Source organism: Polypterus senegalus, chromosome 18 (genome assembly GCF_016835505.1).
Source record: "Polypterus senegalus isolate Bchr_013 chromosome 18, ASM1683550v1, whole genome shotgun sequence".
NCBI lineage: Eukaryota > Metazoa > Chordata > Cladistia > Polypteriformes > Polypteridae > Polypterus > Polypterus senegalus.
In genome coordinates, this window is record NC_053171.1 from 44366131 (window position 1) to 44388952 (window position 22822).

Here is a 22822-nt window from a genome sequence, read left to right on the forward strand (position 1 = left end):
ACCAGTGCATTATAAAGGCTCAGCATAACCTCACCTTACATTCTGTTGACAGTTGATAATGTACTTTCAAGTTTCAGACTTCCCATTGTGTATTCAAACTAAACAATTTTACTTCCTGCATGTAATACTTTACATTTACTGACATTAAATTTCATCTGCCACAAATCTGCCCAAGCCTGTATGCTGTCCAAATCCTTCTGTAAAGATTCAACAGATTCAAGATTATCTACCAATCCTCCTTGCTTGGCATCATCTGCAAACCTAACCAGTTTGTTACTTTTATTCCTACCCAGATCATTTATGTATATTAAAAGCGGCACAGTGGCCCTACAACTGAATGTGTTGCAGTGTTTTTTCTTGGCCCCTAGTGGTGCCCATTTAGCTGCATATGTCTTAACTTGTGCCCTTTCCCTGTGTGATTCTAAACATCTGCCAAGTAACTTTTCTATTTCTGTATATAATTGGGCGTAGTAAAATCAAATGACTACAAAGTTTCCCAAAAATGAGGTGTTTATCAAGAAAATGAAAGTCTGGGCACAGAGCCTAATTCCAAGTACCAAAAGACCAAATGCAGTCTCTTCACAAGTCTATCATTCTCTTTGCCAAAGCTATAGCATCCATTCTCCTGTCTTGTTGTAAGCTGTTTGGTTCAGGTGGTTCTTGCACCACCTTTCATGGTTAAAGCATTACTGTGCCCTGGCTGCCCTAGAGTCCTTCTGAGAACAAATGTGGCTTCCCATTTTTAAAAGGCTTTCCCTGTCTTCCTCACTTTCTGTCTTTGGCATCACCATATACAGAGATCCAAAAAGAACTGAACACTTCCAAAATTGTATTACTCAGTAACTTCATCATATGAACATCATTTAGTCTAAACCAATTTGTAAAGAAACTGTAACACTTTTTAAACACATGTACCCCCATGTCACGTGGCACAAATCATTCCACACCATCAGTAGCATTTCACCATCAGTGATCAACAACGTTGCATTCCCTCATTTATTTAAGTACCAAAATATGTACAAAACTAAGGATAACTCTACAATTGATTCAAATTGTATATGTATATTTTATATGTAGTTACTGATCAATCAATTTTTGAAAATGTTCTGTTCTTTTTGCATCACTCTGCATTTATATAAATAAAATTGGGCATTATTAGTTAATGATAAGTAAGCATTTCATTAAATATAAAGCTTATTATTCATATGAAACAGGTACTGGCTGCCTTTTGGTTATATCTGCAGAGAATCCGTCACTTACTGGCGGCTGGTGATACTAGGATCACATAGTAGGATCTGTCATATGAGTGATTTACTTAACTGCCATCTTTGTTTTTGAGATAGTAGAAGAGGGTTTGATAGTGACAGGATGGTATTGAAGCAATTCATGCTGGGTGTAACATTATATTTAGTACTAAGCAGCTGTTTGCAGAAATTAAATTGTGCTGATTTAACGTCTCCAGAAATGGAGTAGAGTGAGTTGATGAAAATAATTTCTCTTTACTCATATTTCTTTGCTGCTTTCAATGCTTGGAGTCCATTTACTCATTTGTTCTAATACTGTAGGCTACTGTTTATTCTTTTAATAGGTACAAGGAGAGAACGCTGCAACTATCGCATTCTACGACACAAACGACTTTCACATGGGCAAGTACATCTTGAAAATAAAGCCTGCCGAATCAGAGAGACCTGCCCAACGTTTTTTAAAATGGCACACTTCACCTGTCAAGGCCCAGAGCAGCTTCTGATGTCAATAAAAGATGCAGAACCTCCCAGTATCCATATAATAGACTACACAACAAAGCCTTTCACTGAAGCAACCATGATGATGTCATTAACACACCTTGCAGACAAGGAACTTGTACACATGATCAACTGGGCCAAAAAGATTCCGGGTAAGTGATTTCTCTATTTTATGGGCTGACATCACATCGCATCTCATTCTTAGTTATCTGTGAGTGTGTGTCTTTGTCTTGGACAAGGTAGTTCATGCACAATGGTGAGAGCCTGCTGTCATGAACATCTTTGTACATGTCATAAAGGTGATAGATAGATAGATAGATAGATAGATAGATAGATAGATAGATAGATAGATAGATAGATAGATAGATAGATAGATAGATAGATAGATAGATAGATAGATAGATAGATAGATAGATAGATAGATAGATAGATAGATAGATAGATACTTTATTAATCCCAAGGGGTAATTCACATAATCCAGCAGCAGTATACTGATACAAAAAACAATATTAAATTAAATAGTAATAAAAATGCATGTAAAAGCAGAAAATAACTGTGAGTAATGTTAGCATTTACTCCCCCGGGTGGAATTGAAGAGTCGCATAGTGTGGGGGAGGAACGATCTCCTCAGTCTGTCACTGGAGCAGGACGGTGACAGCAGTCTGTCACTGAAGCTACTCCTTTGCCTGGAGATGATCCTGTTCAGTGGATGCAGTGGATTCTTCATGATTGACAGGAGTTTGCTCAGCGCCCGTCGCTCTGCTACAGATGTTAAACTGTCCAGCTTTATTACTACAATAGAGCCTGCAGTCTTAACAAGTTTGTCCAGGCGTGAGGCATCCTTCATCTTTATGCTGCCTCCCCAACACACCACCGCGTAGAAGAGGGCACTCGCCACAACCGTCTGGTAGAACATCTGCAGCATCTTATTGCAGATGTTGAAGGACGCCAACCTTCTAAGAAAGTATAGTCGGCTCTGACCTTTCTTACACAGAGCATCAGTATTGGCAGTCCACTCTAATTTGTCATCCAGCTGCACTCCCAGGTGTTTATAGGTCTGTACCCTCTGCACACAGTCTCCTTTGATGATCACGGGGTCCATGAGGGGCCTGGGCCTCCTAAAATCCACCACCAGCTCCTTGGTCTTGCTGGTGTTCAGGTGTAAGTGGTTTGAGTCGCACCATTTAACACTTTGATTAGCTTCCTGTACTCCTCCTCCTGCCCACTCCTGATGCAGCCCACAATAGCAGTGTCATCAGCGAACTTTTGCACATGGCAGGACTCCGAGTCATATTGGAAGTCTGATGTATATAGACTGAACAGGACCGGAGAAAGTACAGTCCCCTACGGTGCTCCTGTGTTGCTGACCACAATGTCAGACCTGCATTTCCCAAGACGCACATAGTGAGGTCTGTCTGTAAGATAGTCCACGATCCATGCCACCAGGTGTGAGTCTACTCCCATCTCAGTCGGCTTGTCCCTAAGGAGCAGAGGTTGGATGGTGTTGAAGGCGCTAGAGAAGTACAAAAACATAATTCTTACAGCACCACTGCCTCTGTCCAAGTGGGAGAGGGATCAGTGTAGCATATAGATGATGGCATCCTCCGCTCCCACGTTCTCCTGGCATGCGAACTGCAGAGGGTTGAGGGCGTGGCAGACCTGTGGCCTCAGATGGTGAAGCAGGAGCTGCTTCATGGTCTTCATCACATGTGACGTCAGAGCAACAGGCCGGAAGTCATTCAGCTCACTAGGACGTGATACCTTTGGGACTGGGGTGATACAAGATGTTTTCCAAAGCCTCGGGACTCTTCACTGTTCCAGGCTCAGTAATCTCCCAGTAGTTCACGTAGTCTGCTGTCATTTTTGTCTGTGTTGTGATGATGTAAGTAAAGGTACATTTGTTAAATTTCCAAGATGCAATGTGTCTCAAGTGAACTATAAGGCTTGTTAAATAACTTTTTGAACCAACTCTGTCCATTGTTAGGCCCAGACTTGACAGAATGTAGCACAAGCAGAGAAATACTCTTCCACACAGACAAGGACTGGATGAAAATAAAATAAAATAAAACCCCGGTCCTTGAAAGTGGTGACCCCTTCATGTACTACTTTCAGACCTATCATCAAGAAATGTTTCCTGGCTGCTTGTTCCAGTATGAGGGAATGTCTCATTTATAGCTGCACACCTTTATGAACCTTCTAGTATTGCTCCCTATTTAAAAAGTACAATTGTTCCCTTGGCATTTGTTTTAAAATCTGTCCCGCCCTGCACAGTCAGTCACCTAATGCAGTATTCTTGGCTGACTTAACATGTCTTTGTTAAAACTAATATACTTTCATAAATTCCCTGTTCCTCATATACAGCCATGACTCTCTCTGCATGCATGCATTGCCTGCCACAGAGAAGAATTTTAGGCCAATACCCAAAGTCATAAATCATCTACGGTATCATCTTCCAGTAGGGCCCCTATCTGTTTATGTTGGTTGTTCTTATTGTCTCACAAAGGATGAAGTTTTGAGATGATACTTGTTAAAAGAGGTAAGGACACTGTTGATTTTCTTGGATACACTCTCTTAAATAACCTAACAAATTTTTTTCTGTGGTGACCGGTATGCAAGTTCTCAATAGGAATAGACCTAAAGTACACATTCTTAGGCAAACTTTCTATAACTGAAGAGTGGAATGTTTAGGTGACAAGTTCAGGGTCACACAGTGAGTTGCATGTAACATTTTAGTACAATGTGTATAATCATACCTACAATGCCATACTTCCTAACTAACTACTGGGGAAACCATCCTAAAATAGAACTTTGCATTGGCTAACAATATGAAGATCAGCCAATAAATGATTCAAAGCCTATAATGCCCACCCAGCAGCCCTGAGGGTATAAAAAGGATGAATTACAGAAAGACACAGTCATGTACCACAGGGCACATCCTTTTCTAAGCCATGTATATTTGAGCTAACTTTGACTGTACAGCTGGATCAGACTAAAAATACCTAAATTTAAATGAAGCTACTTCCATTAGGAGCGGGCAATATACTGGGTGATTTAGTATACTATATGGAATTCGTGATTTTATAAAACCTCCTTTACCAGTATGCCAAAAATTATTGCAAAACATGCAAACACAATTAAACATACACAACAAAATGTCTAAATCTGCATATTCCAAAGGAAATGGGAAATGGGATTTTCCTCTTGGTGTATAAGTATCTTAAATGTAATGTCTGTGTACAGTATAGCATTTATAGCTCAGCCAGACTTCACCCAAAACTGGGACTCAGTTGCTGTTTTTATGTTAATTGTGTTCATTTTTAATATTAATAGTGCTGATTATTTTGTTTCTTTATGTCCTTGTGTATTCTGTTATGTTCCATATGTGTTGTGGGTAGTTCTCGAAGAAGCGGGCCAACCATCCATCACTGCAAGGGGCTGCTGAGGGAATCCCACAGGCCCTTGCAGTTCTTTCTAATTCATTTGGGCATTGGTGAGCGCTACTTATGGTTTTTCTTTGCTTTGGTGATTTATTGAATTTTTTTGACTTCATGCTTTGTTTTTGACTTCACTCTCTGGGTTCTGTTTTGGGACTTATTTGGTTTAGATTACCTATTTTTTTCAGGAGACCCCTTTGCCATTTTTCACTCCATGGAGCTTCTTTTGTACAACAGAGTTTTTGTAACAATAAACCATTTTATTTATAAAGGTTTCTTGTTGGACCCGGGTTCGCTTCCTGGGTCCTCCCTGCGTGGAGTTTGCATGTTCTCCCTGTGTCTGCATGGGTTTCCTCCGAGTGCTCCGGTTTCCTCCCAAGGTCCAAAGACATGCAGGTTAGGTGTATTGGCGATTCTTAATTGTCCCTAGTGTGTGGGTGTGTGTGTGCCCTGTGGTGGATTGGCGAACTGCCCTGGTTTTGTTTCCTGCCTTGCGCTTTGTGTTGGCTGAGATTCGCTCAGCAGACCCCTGTGACCCTGTAGTTAGGATATAGCGGGTTGGATAATGGATGGATGGATGGGTTTCTTGTTGCCTTTTTCGTGAGATGGTTTCCCTCTCTTGTGGGCATTTTGCAGTATTTTGGGAACTCTGTAGTTCACGACAATAGCCTTGTATGTTAGCCGTGGACAATAAGTGAGCCTGCCCTATTAAGTATATTACCCAGAGTGCTTTGATTGATGAGTTTATGCAGACAGGAATTTAGGAGAGGAAGAAACTCACATCTTGTTCTGTGTTTGCTTGGCAGCGGCAGTGTGAGCCCACAAACAAAATCTTTTATTGATTTGGAGAAACCTGTACTTTTATCAGTTTATGACAGACGAGCTCCTTTTTTGAATCTATTTGAGTAGCAGAGTGTTAACAAGTACTTCAAAGGATAAGACATGCACCAATGTGCAAAATGAATTAAAATAACTTTTGTTATTTATTAAAAAAATAGTCTGAAAAGTATATACAAAAATATTATACTGGCTACTTTTAAAATGTTCACTTATACCCTGATTTGAATTTTTGTGCACGTTGTCCTCGCCTAGGTTCCACCAGTGTTTTTTGAATGAATGTGATAGCTGTGGTTTAAGAGATTGTTACTGTCATGTCCTGCACTGCTTTTCATTGTGAGTCGCGAGTTTTTCTGAGCCTCCCTGCCTTTTGTAAGTTTATTGCAGCACACTTAAGGCTTCTATTGTGTATCTTCTAACTAGCCTGTGTTGCATAGCTGAGATGAACTGAAAAAAACAACAGGATAATGGTAGTATAGCAAAAGTGATCTTATTTTTTAATCTGATTGCTTGATTAGCCTTGAAATTTTAACATTTTATGGTTATCAATAGCATCATCACCTCATACACCTATAGGCTGCATGAATCTAAACAACAATCATTACCAGAAGGTAATAGGCAGACAGTTTTTTTTTTTTTTTTTAATAAAAACTAGTTTATAACTTTACTCAGTGTATATAGCAAATGCTGGAGTTGAACTAGTAACAATAACACTGTCCCTAAAGTGAGACGTGGAAAAGACCAGGAACAAAAAAGTGACTTTTGGCCTAAGCAATACAAGCAAATCAAGAACCTGCCAATGACTAGTTAACTATTAAAAGATTGCGGCAATTTACCTGTGTCAGCATCTGCTTTCTGCCTTGTGTTTAAAGGCGTTCGTGTAGGGATGTACTGAGCGCCCTTTACTCTCACTGGTCATGTGAACTATTGGCTGCTTTGAAGCATATTTCAGTATTCTGAATTTATTCATGCAGTTTTAAGTTTAAGGAAATTTACTGCAGCTGAAGAAAATTATTTGAAAAGTATAGACAGAAATGTTACTTTTTATCTGGAAACAGATTACATGATGACCTGAAATTATTCCCTGAAATATGTTTTATTTTAGAAAAATACCACCTTAATCTAGCAGCGATCTTTGCAGCAGGCCATTCCATCCTCTGATTGCCTTTTACAAATGAAAGAGACTTCTTTGCTTCACCGAGTGCCACTCATTTCCAGACCCCGCCAAGCTATTTCTCAGTGATTCCACATTATGCTCTTGAAAGTTTCAGTCACCTATTGGTGACAGTCTGAGATAAGATACCTCATTTTCACTTGGCAATCTCCTTAGCATCAGGTTGTTTTGCCAAAAAAAAAAAATCAGAGTTGGAAGAAATTGCTTCTGCCTCCCTAATCTTTTTTGGTTAGGAGAGTGGTAATTGGCTCCTGCCTTGTCTATTGTAACTGGCAGATTGGCTACCTTCACTTTGTCCTGTGCAGCATTGTTCGGTTAATTTTCATCTTCCTGAGAGTGCCTTTCACTCTGTCAGGTTTAGGAGGAATATTCACCTATTAAGAGGTCTAACAAAAAAAAAAAAGCCATGTTGACAGATTTCACAAAAAAAAGGAAACAAAAGTGGAAAATGTGAGCACTGCACAATTACAGATACTGTAAGTGTATTAAACATCCACTAATGTGCAAAATAGTTTTCATAATGGCATAGGAATGACTAAATATAGTGCCATTTTAGCACTTAACCCAGCACTCAAGAATACTTTCAAAAGCAGTTGCTAGTGAAGTTATAATCACTGTCAGTCCTTGCTATATTTGACTGATGGAGCACTCAATAAGAAGAAACCACCCAGAGCACCAAAAGGAGTTTTGAATGCAAGAAATGGCAGCATGAAACTGAACCTTTCCCCTCACCCCAGTGAACTCCACAATAAATGAATGAAGCAGACTAAATTGAATAAAAGTCTTTTTGGTTCTAATATGTTGGTTAGTTCTAACACATAAACAATAAGTAACAATAAAAATAAGTTGGGAGCATATGCTGATATCGCGTTGCCACACCCACCACAAGACGAACCATCTGGATTGGGTCCCAAGGGCAGCGGGTGACACCTCAGCACCACACTGCAACAGTGTGAGGTTTTTGATGGTGGCTGGAGTGCCAATCCTGCCAGCAATCCCCAAATTTTCTCTATAAGTTGGAGGACCAGCAGGACGAAGCAATTGCAGGTTTAGGGCCTTGCTCAAGGGCCCAATGGAGTAGTCAGTTCTGGCGTTTATTGGATTAAAACTGGCAACCTTCCCCTTGCTGGCACAGATTCCTAGCTTCAGAGCCACCACTCCTCCCTAACAATAAAAACACAACACGTATTAAGTTGTGAACATAAGAAATAATCACAGGAAGGGCCTCTGCTTGTAAAAAAAGATTTTAATTGTTATATTGGGTAAACCAGCAGCAGACTGATATCCTACACCCACTTCAGAACAGCAATTATGCTGTATACCAGGGGTGCCCAATGCGTCGATCACGATCGCAAAGGTAGTGCAGGTCGATTGCGTTGCATTCAAAAAAAATTTTTTTAAATGTTAGTCTATCTTATATCCTCCCTATGTCATTTGCCACTTGATTGACATACAGGGCGGCCAGTCTGAGATCTCTTTTCTTCTAACTCAATGGTCATCCCGCACGCACAATCACACGCGCAAGCTACTGCAAAACTCCGGCTGTGATCTAGTTAGCTTTCCAATTTGTATCGACTAAAGAAGGGATTTAAAAAAAAAATTGTTTTGGGAGGGTATGGGCTGGACGTGGAATTGGAAGAGGATTTTGTTCTCACAATGTCACAATCGTAGTGCGTTTGTCTAACGTCTGAGGTTCGATCCCTGATGAGGGGTGCAGTGGAGTGTGTACGCCTGATGAGCCCAAAATAGGGCGAAATACATGTCGCGTACTCTTTGCATTATTTGACAGTTAACTATGTAACACTCTATGATCTGCTTCTCGCAACTGAGAGGCCACTGGCGGATGTTTGCCGACTTGTAGACCAACCACACGCGTTACCTGGTAGGTAACCACCCATACTATCAGATTGTGACTCAGACTTTGAATGCTATATACATATATATATATATATATATATATATATATATATATATATATATATATATATATATATATATATATATATATATATATATATATATATATATATATATATATATATATACACACACATCATTTTTAATGCAGGTAGATCATTTCCACCTGGCCATTTTAAAAGTAGTTCGCAAGCCAAAAAAGTGTGGGCACCCCTGCTGTATACAGTAATGAACAAGTAAAACCAAATAGAAAGTCTAATGTGAGGAAACCAGATCAGAATGTGAAATATGAATAATGAGCACCAATTTCCATCTGGTATATAAACACTTTTAATAAGCAGAAATAGTTCATTTTTAGAACGGCTGGCCCACCACTTCCAAATTAGTTAAATATGAACGACCTCACCAGGTCTGAGGCATATCCCTCCAAAAATGGCATTGCCAGGTCAGCTGAGTAAACAAAAACAGGATGGTAATCTTGTAGAGCAGAACTTTACTTCATTCTGCCCCAGAAAGGACCCCACCAGCACAGTGTGCACCTGGCACTTCTGCTTCATCCTGTTATCAAAACATCAAAGGACATATGCATGTGAAATACATTTCTCATTGGCCACAGCCAGACAGTGTACAGAAGCAATCAAACGCGTCAACGGGAGGTTTTATGTTTTATGCTGTGTGGAGTACAAGACTTGTTAAGCAAAGATTGAGTTCCCATGCTAGTTTAAACTTCATTGAAAGTATGTATTATTTATTTAAATAAGACAGTAGAGCTTTTTCAGTGGGCTTGGTTTAAATTAAAGCTCAGAATGCCTTTTTTTAATCTTTTATTAAATTTATTTAAAGCATGGAACGTTCCATACAATCAAGTCAAACTTAACAAAACTAAATTTGATTCAACCCTCACCCATGAGAAAGAAAGGACGGCCAACAGCCAGAGTAAAACTTTGAGAGTAGTAAAGAGGGAAAGAAGTCCTTCTCCCCAATAGAAATACATACTCCAAAATGTTATTGATTAGATCCTGCCAGGTTTTAAATAGGTTTTGTACAGATCCTCTAAGTGAGAATTAGATTTTTTCCAATTTCAAATAGTATATAACATCAGTTACCCACTGACTTAAAAGAGGTGAGCTGGGATTCTTTCAGAGTGTGCTTTTTATGATCTGTTTCATTCATCTTCATTACAAGTACTGATAATTCTTGATTTACCTGTGGCTGCATGGTAAAGGTGGCCAAATCAGTGCTGAAATGGATGGTAAGAAATTATGACTGCCTTTTGCAGATCCTTTAAATGAGTCAAAAGGAAATCACTGTGCTCAGCAAAAGAAGCTGTGCTAATCCTAAGCTAGTGTTACAGAAAGAGGTCTGTTATGGTGGTACTGATCAGCTGAGCCACAGAATAAGAAATTGTGCCGATTGCCTTTGCTAATCATGTCTTCTAATTACTTATGCAGGATTTCTGGAGCTAAGCCTATATGATCAGGTGCGCCTACTAGAATGCAGCTGGCTAGAGGTCCTCATGGTGGGTTTGATTTGGAGGTCAATCGATCATCCTGGAAGGCTGAACTTTTCACCAAACTTGATTTTAGACAGGTAATGGTAAATCTCTCTTCTAAAATGTATGGCTTCCAAGATGATGAGCCTCTCCAGCATGACCTGCCATTTGTGCCAAGGCGGCTGTAATACTGGATGGGTACACAACTCTTATATTGTAGCTGTTAAGTACAATGAAAGATGAGAACATGAATAAATAACTTCTGTGTTTACATCAGGAGTGTCCAGTTCCCATCTTGGGTGCTGCCATGGCTGCAGGTTTTCATTTTAACCATTTTCTTAAATAGTGACCAGTTTTTTCTGCTAATTAACTCTTTGCTAACTTTCTTTTTAAGACTCGTGTTCCATTGTTTCTTCTTTTTCTTAACCAAAACAATACTGAGATACAAAATTAGTCAATATATAACAACCTAACCTGTGTCCACCATACAGTATCTTAAAATAAAAATAAAAGAAAGATAAAATAAAGAAAGGTGTGGGCCTTATTAATATTGATTTGCTCAGGTCCACAACACATGTTGATGGTGCTCTTAGAAAAAAAATTAACAGTTTTGGAAATGTCTGCTCTGGTAAAATGAGAGCATTAACAAGCCATGGAATTAAATAACGGGCTTAATTAACAACAAGAATTTTCTTCTAATTAAGAAACTGGTTGGATTTTAAGGCCTCAACTTGCCTGGTTTATCTATTGGCTCACCTCACATCTCATTTTTGCTTGGCAACCATTAAGGTAAAAAATATCAACTCAGAGGACTGAGTCTTTAAAAACACGGCAGTTAAAATGATGGGAAAAGAAGTCAATTAACTGCATGAATTGGTCACAAATAAAGAAGGTGGTAGATGGAAAACTTCCAACCACAGTGGAAAAAGGATTGAATTTATTGTACTTCACTGAATTGTGGTCCACATAAATTCATAAATATTAAAGTACTTCAATGTAATTTATGTTCATTTTGATAGGAACTCCTAAATGAAATAGTTACAGTATGTTTTGAAATATTGTATAGCATCAAGATGCAAACATGTTGGATGGTAAACCAGTCTTTTGTAGGGCACAGTCAGACAGCCAGTCAGTAAAGAGTGTGCTGCATGCAATCCAGTAACAGAAACCTATAAGTAAAGTGTCTGTTTAGTTTTCATCTGGGGAGGCTTGAATCCAATCACTCTGCCTCTGTCCATTAAAATGTCTGTACTAAACTTACTAAACTTTAGCCTGTTTAAAATTAAATTAAATAAATACCTATAACTTTTGTTCAGATCTTGTCACTTGATTAGCTATTTGTGTCCTTAATCTTTCCTGCAATAGCTGTCATTGAACAACCAAAGAGCTCTTGTGCACAACATTCCTGGCAGCAGCAGGCACTATCCTTGCTAAATAATGTGGAAATAAGCTGCTGTATGTTTGGCCTTTTATTGTATTAAAGTTTTTTTTTCTTTTATTATGAAAATATGTGGTTCATTTAGTGTATCATTATGGAAATACAGCGTATCTATTTTTTATTGAAATTTTTCTGATGGAATCAAAAGTTGATTATACTTTCTCATCTGTTTAACTTACTTATTTTTTATAAGTGCACATCAGATATTTAAACATTAAAATATTCTGTGAAAAAGTGCCCAATTAGCAAGAGGTTAGGTACGAGGGTACAAACAAGTTGGTAAAGGGCAATGGAAAATTCTACATCAGTTATTCACTAGGGAGAAAAAGATACATTGGCTGGAACACTACTGTATATGCCATCCCTGAATGGCAAGTGCCACTAGCAGTTAGTAGTCTTCATATACATGATGCCATGTAAGAATGGCGGCTTCATGCAATTGAGGATGTAATGGACAGACAGCCTAGCTGCTGTCAAGCATGCCTGACACTTTACTGATTATTGTGGATTTCATTAATGTTCTTATCCAAAACAACTTACAAAGTTAGGATATTGTATAATCATGTGTTTGTGTGTATATGTAGTCATGCACATGCATGTGGGAAACTCTGGTATTGGTAATTACCATTCAAACCAAGGGTTGGCACTGTGGTCAAGTGCTGTCTCTCTTCCTCCCTCTGCAGAACGGAATTAAACATCCATCCATCCATCCATCCTCTTCTGCTTATCCGAGGTCGGGTCGCAAGGCATTCCCAGGCCAGCCAGGAGGCATAGTCCCTTCAGCGTGTTCTGGGTCTTTCCCGGGGCCTCCTCCCGGTTGGACGTGCCCGGAACACCTCACCAGGGAAGCGTCCAGGAGGTATCCTGATCAGATGCCCGAGCCACCTCATCTGACTCCTCTCGATGCGGAGGAGCAGCGGATCTACTCTGAGCCCCTCCTGGATGACTGAGCTTCTCACCCTATCTTTAAGGGACAGCCCAGACACCCTGCGGAGGAAACTCATTTCAGCTGCTTGTATTCGCAATCTCATTCTTTCGGACACTACCCATAGCTCATGACCATAGGTGAGGGTAGGAACATAGATCGACTGGTAAATTGAGAGCTTTGCCTTACGGCTCAGCTCCTTTTTCACCACGACAGACCGATGCAGAGCCCGCATCACTGTAGACGCCGCACTGATCCGCCTGTCTTGTGAACAAGACCCCGAGATACTTGAACTCCTCCACTTGGGGCAGGATCTCTCCCCCAACGCTGAGAGGGCACTCCACCCTTTTCCGGCTGAGGACCATGGTCTCGGATTTGGAGGTCCTGATTCCCATCCCAGCTGCTTCACACTCTGCTGCGAACCAATTCAGAGAGAGCTGAAGATCACGGCCTGATGAAGCAAACAGGACAACATCATCTGCAAAATGCAGTGACCCAATCCTGAGTCCACCAAACCAGACCCCCTCAACACCCTGGCTGCACCTAGAAATTCTGTCAATCAATCAATCAATCAACATTTATTTATATAGCACATATTCATACAAAAAAATGTAGCTCAAAGTGCTTTACAAAATGAATAGAAAAATAGAAGACACAATAAAAAATAAACATAAGTCAACATTAATTAACATCGAATAAGTAAGGTCCGATGGCCAGGGTGGACAGAAAAAACAAAAAAAACTGGAGAAAAAAAATAAAATCTGTAGGGGTTCCAGACCACGAGACCGCCCAGTCCCCTCTGGGCGCAGGCCGCCACCACAAAGAAACTGGGAAAAGAAACAGAAGAGAGAGTTGGGGTCAGTACAGATTTTAGAGCCACTATGAATAGTTATTGTGATGAATTGAACATAAAAGTTATGAACAGAATCGGTGACAAAGGGCAGCCCTGGTGGAGTCCAACTCTCACTGGAAACGGGCTCGACTTACTGCCGGCAATGAGGACCAAGCTCTGACACCGGTTGTACAGGGACCGAACAGCTCTTATCAGGGGGTCCGGTACCCCATACTCCCGGAGCACTCCTCACAGGATTCCCCGAGAGACATGGTCGAACGCCTTTTCCAAGTCCACAAAACACATGTAGACTGGTTGGGCAAACTCCCATGCACCCTCCAGGATTCTGCTAAGGGTGTAGAGCTGGTCCACTGTTCTGCGACCAGGACGAAAACCACACTGTTCCTCCTGAATTCGAGGTTCGACTGTCCGACGGACCCTCCTCTCCAGAACCCCCGAATAGACTTTTCCAGGGAGGCTGAGGAGTGTGATCCCTCTGTAGTTGGAACACACCCTCCAGTCCCCTTTTTAAAAAAGGGGACCACCACTCCAGTCTGCCAATCCAGAAGCACTGTCCCCAATGTCCATGCGATGTTGCAGAGACATGTCAACCAAGACATCCCCCCACCATCGAAGCCAACTCACCACCAGGTGGTGATCAGTTGACAGCTCCTCCCCTCCCTTCACCCGAGTGTCCAAGACATGTGGCCGCAAGTCCGACGACACGAGCACAAAGTCGATCATCGAACTGAGGCCTAGGGTGTCCTGGTGCCAAGTGCACATATGAACACCCCTATGCTTGAACATGGTGTTCTTTATGGACAATTCATGACAAGCACAGAAGTCCAATAACAAAACACCACTCGGGTTCAGATCGGGGAGGCCATTCCTCCCAATCACGCCCTTCCAGGTCTCACTGTCATTGCCCACGTGAGCATTGAAGTCTCCCAGCAGTACGAGGGTGTCCCCAGAAGGTATGCCCTCTAGCACCCTCTCCGGGGACTCCAAAAAGAATGGGTACTCCAAACTGCTGTTCGGCTCATACGCACAAACAACAGTCAGGACCCGTCCCCCCACCCAAAGGCAGAGGGAGGCTACCCTCTCGTCCACCAAGGTAAACCCCAATGTACAGGCTCCAAGTTGGGGGGCAATAAGTATGCCCACACCTGCTCGGCGCCTCTCACCGGTGGCATCTCCAGAGTGGCAGAGAGTCCAGCCCCTCTCAAGGAGATTGGTTCCAGAGTCCAAGCTGTGCGTTGGGGTGAGCCCAACTATATCTAGCCGGAACCTCTCAACCTCGCACACTAGCTCAGGCTCCTTCCCCTTCAGAGAGGTGACATTCCATGTCCCAAGAGCTAGCTTCTGTAGCTGAGGATCGGACCGCCAAGGTTCCCGCTGTGAACTTTGACCCGGACACAGACAGATGGACATCATATTTTCACCCAACACACCGTTTATTGTACAACTATTTACAAAAGTCACGTGCTCACAAAACCCCAGTGCTTCCAGCACCGATCCCCCAAAGTCCAGGCTCACAGTCCTTTGTGCCTTTCTCCTGGCCGCCTCCAGTCCTCGCTCCAGCTCTGTCTACTACCGCCCGACATCCACTGCTGACTGGAAGGAGGCGGCCCCTTTTATAGGAACCCGGATGGGCTCCAGCTGCTTCCCGGCAATCTCCTGCGGACACACCCCCGTGTGGCAGAAGTGCCGGGCTCCTGGGATAATCAGGCACTGGGGCGCCGCCTGGCGGTGGCCACGGGTCCCTACAGGGCTGGGCTTCCAAGCCCTCTACCCGAGGCCTCCAGTATAACCAGGACGGACGCCCCCTCTCGGTCTGGAGGAGGCATAAGCCCTCCTCTGGTCCTCCTGGGCGTCGCCCGGCTGGGGACCACACGGGATATACCGGCATCGGGGCGCCGCCTGGTGGTGGCCACGGGTCCCTACAGGGCTGGGCTTCCAAGCCCTTTACCGAAGGCCCCCAACATAACCAGGACGGACGCCCCCCTCTCGGTCTGGAGGAGGCACAAGCGCTCCTCTGGTCCTCCTGGGCGTCCCGGCCGGGGACCACACCGCCTTCGGCCACCACCCAACTCACACTGCATCCAACCTCCTTGGCCCCTCCCATAGGTGGTGAGCCCATGAGAAGGGGGACCCATGTTGCCTCTTCGGGCTGTGCCCGGCCGAGTCCCATGGGTTAAACATGGGAATTACACATATTAAGATAAAATACAGTATAGATTCACACACAATAAATCACAAGAAAATAAAACTGAAAATATACTGACAATGAGTTAACAAAACACCAAAATCATGTTTAGCAAAGACACCATATACTGTTAAGTATAAGATATAGAACATGATTTTAGGAGTCATTTTTTAAAATGCAAGAACCGTATCGTTGAAGAATGACTTGAATGTCACCAATGACGGAGCTTCACGAACAGACCTTATTGAGCAAGTTTCAGAGAGCAGAAGAAAGAAAGCTAAATGAGTACTAGCTTAGAATATCCTGGGTTATTGAATAGAGAAAAGGTCCAAAGCAAGGTGACTGCAGGTATCCGGCAGGCTGATATGAGTCAAGCAGTGATGAAAAGAATGCAAAGCTACCTTTACAATGGCTACCATCTTCGATCTGGGGCTCATAAGGGATCCCACCCCCAAAGTAAGAGCTAGTGGACTTTAGTTGCAGTGTAATTTACTGTACTTAGACACAGTTTTAGGCATATTTATACAATCAAATTGAGATAACTGCAATACTGTATATTGGGGAACATAAGCAATTATTTCATTAGAGCTCTCAGTCGATGCCTATTTGGAGTCCCAGGCTGGTTTGACAGATGTCATCCCTCTTTGCCCATAGCAGGTAGTCAGTATTATTAGACTTCAACAAACTGCAGTTCCCCATTGGTGTCCAGGGCGCGTGCCCCTTCAATAGCACGAGCACGTGTCCCTTAGTGAATGGAGTGTGCTCACTTTTACTTTTATAAATGGCATCTAGCAGGTAACTGCACCCACTCAGTATCTTTAGAGTTTGACTCTACAGACACCTAGGTGTCCTCCTCACTGTCTGTAGCACACACTCCTTCAGCAACACTATCTGAGCCATTTTGTATGTACATACTGCAGACATTATTATTATACTTCTACGGTCCTTTCCCCTTGGTGTCTAGATTGCATGCACGGTTAACTTTCATAAATGGCGCCCCTCAGATGATGGCACCCTAAGTGGCCACCTTTGTCACCTCATGAATTGACCTGCTCTGGGGATCTGGTTAATTGTGAAAAGCACTGGTATAGCTTTGCTTGCAGTCTACATTTCTGAGTATAGGAAGCTCCGCTATGGAATTGTGTCAGGCTATGCTTTTGCGAGTGGTTATCCTTCATTTTGTGAACTAGGCCTAAAGTCTCAGTTATTACTTACAACCAGATTTAGCAAATTCCAATAAAACTGAAAATATAAATGAAAATTAAGAGCAGACAGCAGAGTAAATTTAGATGTCATCAAATGGATACTGAAGTGCCCAATAAAATGTAATGTTTCTCATTTTTTATGGCCTGTGGGATTGCCAAGCTTAAAACAGAAAACGTGCATCTCTTCAGCTCCAATCAGCAGGACTCAATAGAGACCCAATTCGGAGTTGGCAGGAGAAGTGTGTTTTTCAGCCAGAAATCTGCTTCTTAAGTAAAAGACAGTAGGGAAAGGGAAGTAAGGGTTTAAAGAGGACAAAAAAGCATGGATATGTAATGGAATATTGTAAAGATCTGCTAAAGCCTTTTATGGAGATTGTAACACAAGAGTGCACAGTTAGTAAGTTTAACTAAAACCTAGCACAATTTAAAATTTGTCATCTCATCCCAAGGTAAAGCAATGAACTGCTGTGGACAAGAGGCTGTCCTCAAAACTAAAATATAGTCCAGGAAGAAAAAGTCTAACAATACAGAGATCTTCATTGAAAATAAATACACAGGAGAGAGGAACATTCCATGTAGATTATATTATAAAACAAAGACAAAAAAGACAAAACCTTAAATACTTAGGCCACCAGTAGCACTAATTTTCTGGCCTCACTCACCTCCTGATTGCAAGCTCACTGAAATTCACCCATGGCGCTAACAGCAAGCAGACAAGTGAACAAGGAACGTATCCTTACCTTGAGAAGATAGTACCAAGAACCTGTGATAAAATGCACATTATTATTATTTCAAGTTTACTTTTGTTGTAACAAGCATGATTCAGAAAGTTGGAAGTTACGTCTTCTTAAATCTAATCCTTTGTTATTTTAAGGTGAATGTATTTGGTAAGTTTTAAGTCTCTTTCCATCCAGGAGTTTTATCATAAAGTGTAAGAGGAGACTACTTCCATCCATCCATCCATAACCCAACCCACTATATACTAACTACAGGGTCATGGGGTTCTGCTGAAACCAATCCCAGCCAACACAGGGCGCAAGACAGGAAACAAACCCAGGGCAGGGCACACACACACACCAAGCACACACTAGGGACAATTTAGGATCGCCAATCCACCTAACCTGCATGTCTTTGGACTGTGGGAGGAAACCGGAGCACCTGGAGGAAACCCACACAGACACGGGGAAAACCTGTAAACTCCACATAGGGAAGACCCGAGAAGCAAACCCGGGTCTCCTAACTGCGAGGCAGCAGCACTACCCTCTGCGCCACTGTGCCGCCCAGGAGACTACTTGGTTTTTTTTTTTATTTATAAGATACGCTTCAATTTAGAAGGCAGTTTTACTGTATGTGGCAAATTAGTACACACCTTGACTGTAAAGAAATAATTTAGATTTGAAAAATACCAAACTTATCCTTTAAGCCCTACATATCTTCCACACTTAGAGTCACCCTCGGAAAATCTTGGGACCTTGTCCCATTTGTCCCCTGACTCTTCCTATGTGTCCTTACAGTCTTGAGCCCCATGACAAACTGGAATAGGCCTGAGCAACACCTGTTGACTTATTAAATATTTCCCACTGCCCTATTTTAGGTCTATTCAAGGACACTCTCTAAAGCCTGTGTTCTACTTTCCTCATCTTTCTTGTATTCTATTGCCTGGAACGTTAGTCCCTTCCTGGCACATCTATAAACTGGATTTTTTTGAAGTCCAGATAAGTACACCTGATTCAGATTTCACTCAGTAGAAAAGTGGAGTGGGGTGTATCCTTGCTATCAAACAGTTTTACACAGGTACACAGTCTTTTGTCCTTCAGTCTGATATCAGTATTTCCCAAAGCCATGCTGCTCATACATTCTTATGTTTTATTTTATGTGTTTATCTAGCAGAATATAAAATTGTTTTGCAAGCAAATTAAAAGCTTACTTCAAAACTTTAAAAGTCTCAATTTCATGTAAGACACAGTAAGCAAGCTCAATTTTCTGTGTACAGCATTCCAAGAGGAATATGTGATCTTTTAAAGTCACATAGTGTTAGCTACATAACATATTTATCATTAAAATACCAGAAATCACCTGACCCCAGCATCCCAACACCAGACACTGTCCTCAGTTACATTTTTTCATCCTTACCAGTTCTAGCTTTAACAGCTTTAGCTTTATGACTGTACTGATAAGGGCAAGAACAAGTCAGATGTAATTAAGTGTGATTAATAAATATTTCATTTGTAACAGTAATTAGATCTAAATTTGTGATTGTGAGCATGACATTGACCTTCAACAATTTAGCAAAACGTTACCAAGTTCAGTAGGTGTGTAAAATATTTCCTAAAGGTGTCTATCCACATCTATGTGCGTATTAAGATTGAAAAGTGGCAGAAGAGGAGGAAAGTAGAGGAGACTGATACTTGTCCAAGTGCACCTGGGCCTTTGACTTTTTTCAGTTTTTGTTAACCTAAACTTTAAATTTAAACCTCCGGCAGTTTACGACTTACCTTTCCACCATTTTAGGTCATTCATTTGATTAAATTTGAAGAAAAACTATAAAAACTGATGTGTTCTAAATCTTTTGATGCGTGGAGTACAAGTCCAAGGAGGTTATGTTGAAGCTATATAACACACTGGTTAGACCTCTGCTGGAGTACTTTGTACAGTTTTGGTCTCCATATTACAAAAAAGACATAGAAGCAGTAAGTCCAGAGAAGAGCAACTAGACTGATTCCAGGACTACAGGGAATGAGTTATGAGGAAAATTTAAAACATCTGGGCCTTTTTAGTTTAAACAAAAAAAATGAAGAGGTAACATGATTGAAATGTTTAAAATCATGAAGGGAAATAGTGCATTGGATCGAGACTGTTAAGTTCAGCAAAAACACGAAGACACAGTTGGAGACTCGGTAAATTTCACACAAGTATTAGGACTTGTTTTTTTACACAGAAAACCATAAACACATGAAATAAGTTACCTAGTAGTAGTACTGGGCGATATGACGATATGTATTGTGGGGACGATAGAAAAGTGTCTATCGTCCTATTTCTCTTCTATCGTTTCTAACCTAATTTTATCAATTACTAAATAAAATATTGCATTAAATAGGCTATGACAAATGTATGATAATGTCTTGTCGCTATGCAATGCATACTCTACCCTTTATATAAGTGATAATCAAGAATAAAAATGAACTTTTTCGCAAAGAAACTCCGTCTTGTGGTTTTGCGACGAGACGCTTTACGTTGTTGCGACATGCTTTACGCTAGTTAACTCGTGAGTGCTTAAAGATGGAGACGCAAGAGTTTAAAGATGAATGCCCGGAGTCGCAACAAACTGAAACTGCTATGCAGGCAGCAGCCCAAGAAGTACTTTTACCGAAACGTGGGGGTACGTCAGTGATTTGGTTGCATTTTGGCTTCAAGAGCTCTGACACGGAGCAGAAGACAGTCATGTGCAAACTCCGCCAAAAGACTGTTTCCGCGCCCGACGCTAACACAACAAACCTCTTTTACCACTTGAAGAAGGTCCACAAAAAAGAATACGGGAGAATCGAAGAAATGCGACGTAAAGAAAGTTGTGAAACAGTCCGGGCAAGTGGCGATAAAAAATATAGCCAGCCTAAAATTAAAGAGTCTTTCATAAAAAGCACACCGTTTGAAAAAACGTCCCAGCGCCATAAAGAAATCACATTTGCCATCTTGCATTACATTTGTAAAGGGATGACCCCCGTGTATGCAGTTGAGAAGGGTAGCTTCGAGACCTCGTCAAAGTCCTTGACCCGAGGTACGTTATGCCCAGTCGTAAGCACTTCAGTAAAGTCGAGTTGCCTCGCTTATATAACGCATGCCGGGCCCAAGTAGAGAAGGATGTTCGCAGTGTGGTCCATTATGCTTTGACAACTGACCTGTGGACGAGCAGAGCCACGCAGCCCTACATGAGCGTAACCATCCATTACATCAGCAAAGACTGGATCCTCTGTGCTCGCTGTTTACAGACTGCGTACTTTCCAGATGACCACACGGGAGCCATGATAGCCCAAGGTGCTACTCGTGCAGTAATTTGTATGAGGTACTTTTAGTTTACTGTACTGTCATTTTACTGTAGTAATTCCGAGAAAGACCCCCTAATAAAGTATTTATCTATCTATAAATTTGACAGAGTCATTTTTTCTACTTTTACAAAGTAGCCTTTTATGTTTGCACTTTTATTCATGGCTAATGCCTTAAACAGTGTTATGTTCAACTCTGATATTTACTTTTGATACTTTATTTTGGTTTGCAAACTTTGCACTACAAGGTTGAAAAATGTTTTGTGTTTATTTTTTATAATTGAGTGCTTTTCTGCTCAGAAACTTGAAAGGGTTGTGCACTTTAATTTTTTTTAATAAAGTTTATTTTCATAATACTATTTAAATAACTATGATGTGGATAAAAAAATGTGAAGGCTACTGTAGCTCTACCTCCACCACATCTGTTGTCAGTTGATACATTTATATTGCTAAACTAAAATGTATTTTTCTCATTTGTGACAGTTCAGTTAAATGTCACTTCAAAATAAAGTTGCAAAAAAAAGTATGCAATGATATTTTTGTCAAACTTTTCAGAGAATAACTGAAAACGTACTTTATTGTGAGTGGTATATCGTGATATATATCGTTATTGTGATATAAAATAATCCATATCGTGATATATGATTTTTCCATATCGCCCAGCACTACCTAGTAGTGTGATAGACAGTGGGACTTCAGGGACCATGAAAACTATGTAGACTTGATGTTATTTTGAAGATTTAAGTGCATAGGACTGGTGAGCTTTGTTGGACTGAATGGCCCGTAATCATCTAGATATAAGAGTTATAATGCTACAATTTTTGCAGAAATCCAGGCCTCTTTCTAGAGCCATCTCCGGTATCTACGCAGGCTAAACACCAGGTCTCTAACTAGCATTGGAAGAAACACAGCCTACTCTAAGCTGAATCCACTCTAGCCAGATACAATTAAATGCTGACATTATTTCTTAGTTTGATGCCCATAGATGCAAAGTTCCTCATCGGTACCTCAGAATGCTTGGGAACTGGAAGGCTTTTCTGTTCTACGTTCTTCATAGTACCTCACTGACTGCCACTGTAAGCAGCTGAGGAATGCAGGTTATTTTTTGTTTTATTGTTTTTTTTTTATTTGTAAATTATACTTCATGAAATACTGTGCGTTTCTGGGGCAAATGAAAGACATGATGTTGACAAAAGAGTTCTAACTTCAAAAATGACAAATTTACCCTTTAACTATTCAACTCTTCCTGTCGGACGCTTAAACTATTTTATTTTTGGGGGAAAAAGCTAAGATAAACATATTCTATGAGAAGAAACATGAAAATATGCCCTAAACAGGCAGACATTTAAAATCAAGTCTACCCTATTCAGACTTAGCTTAAAGTGGCCATGTCCTCTTAATGCTGTACATGCTAGGTGTGCATAATTGATTGGACATTACTGCTGCATGATCCACCCAAGCCAGCTGCCCATTCAGTTCTGCCATCACTGCTGATCAACTCTCAGCTTAAATCACCTCCGTGTACATGTAATCAGTAGCTTGTATGAGTCTGTCGTGGCTCAAACTCCATCTTCCAGCAA

The 22822-nt window shown here is 41.1% G+C and overlaps 1 protein-coding gene across 5 annotated transcripts in view; it reads left to right on the forward strand.

Moving 5' to 3' along the window:
• The window catches only part of LOC120519109 (estrogen receptor beta-like), a 122117-nt gene that overhangs the window by 71227 nt on the left and 28068 nt on the right, over positions 1-22822 (forward strand). For all 5 annotated transcript variants that reach the window (XM_039742211.1, XM_039742213.1, XM_039742210.1 and 2 more), the window contains 2 exons: positions 1589-1894; positions 10556-10694. In XM_039742211.1, coding sequence (XP_039598145.1) covers positions 1589-1894; positions 10556-10694 — 445 coding nt within the window. The remainder of the gene's footprint in view (positions 1-1588; positions 1895-10555; positions 10695-22822) is intronic.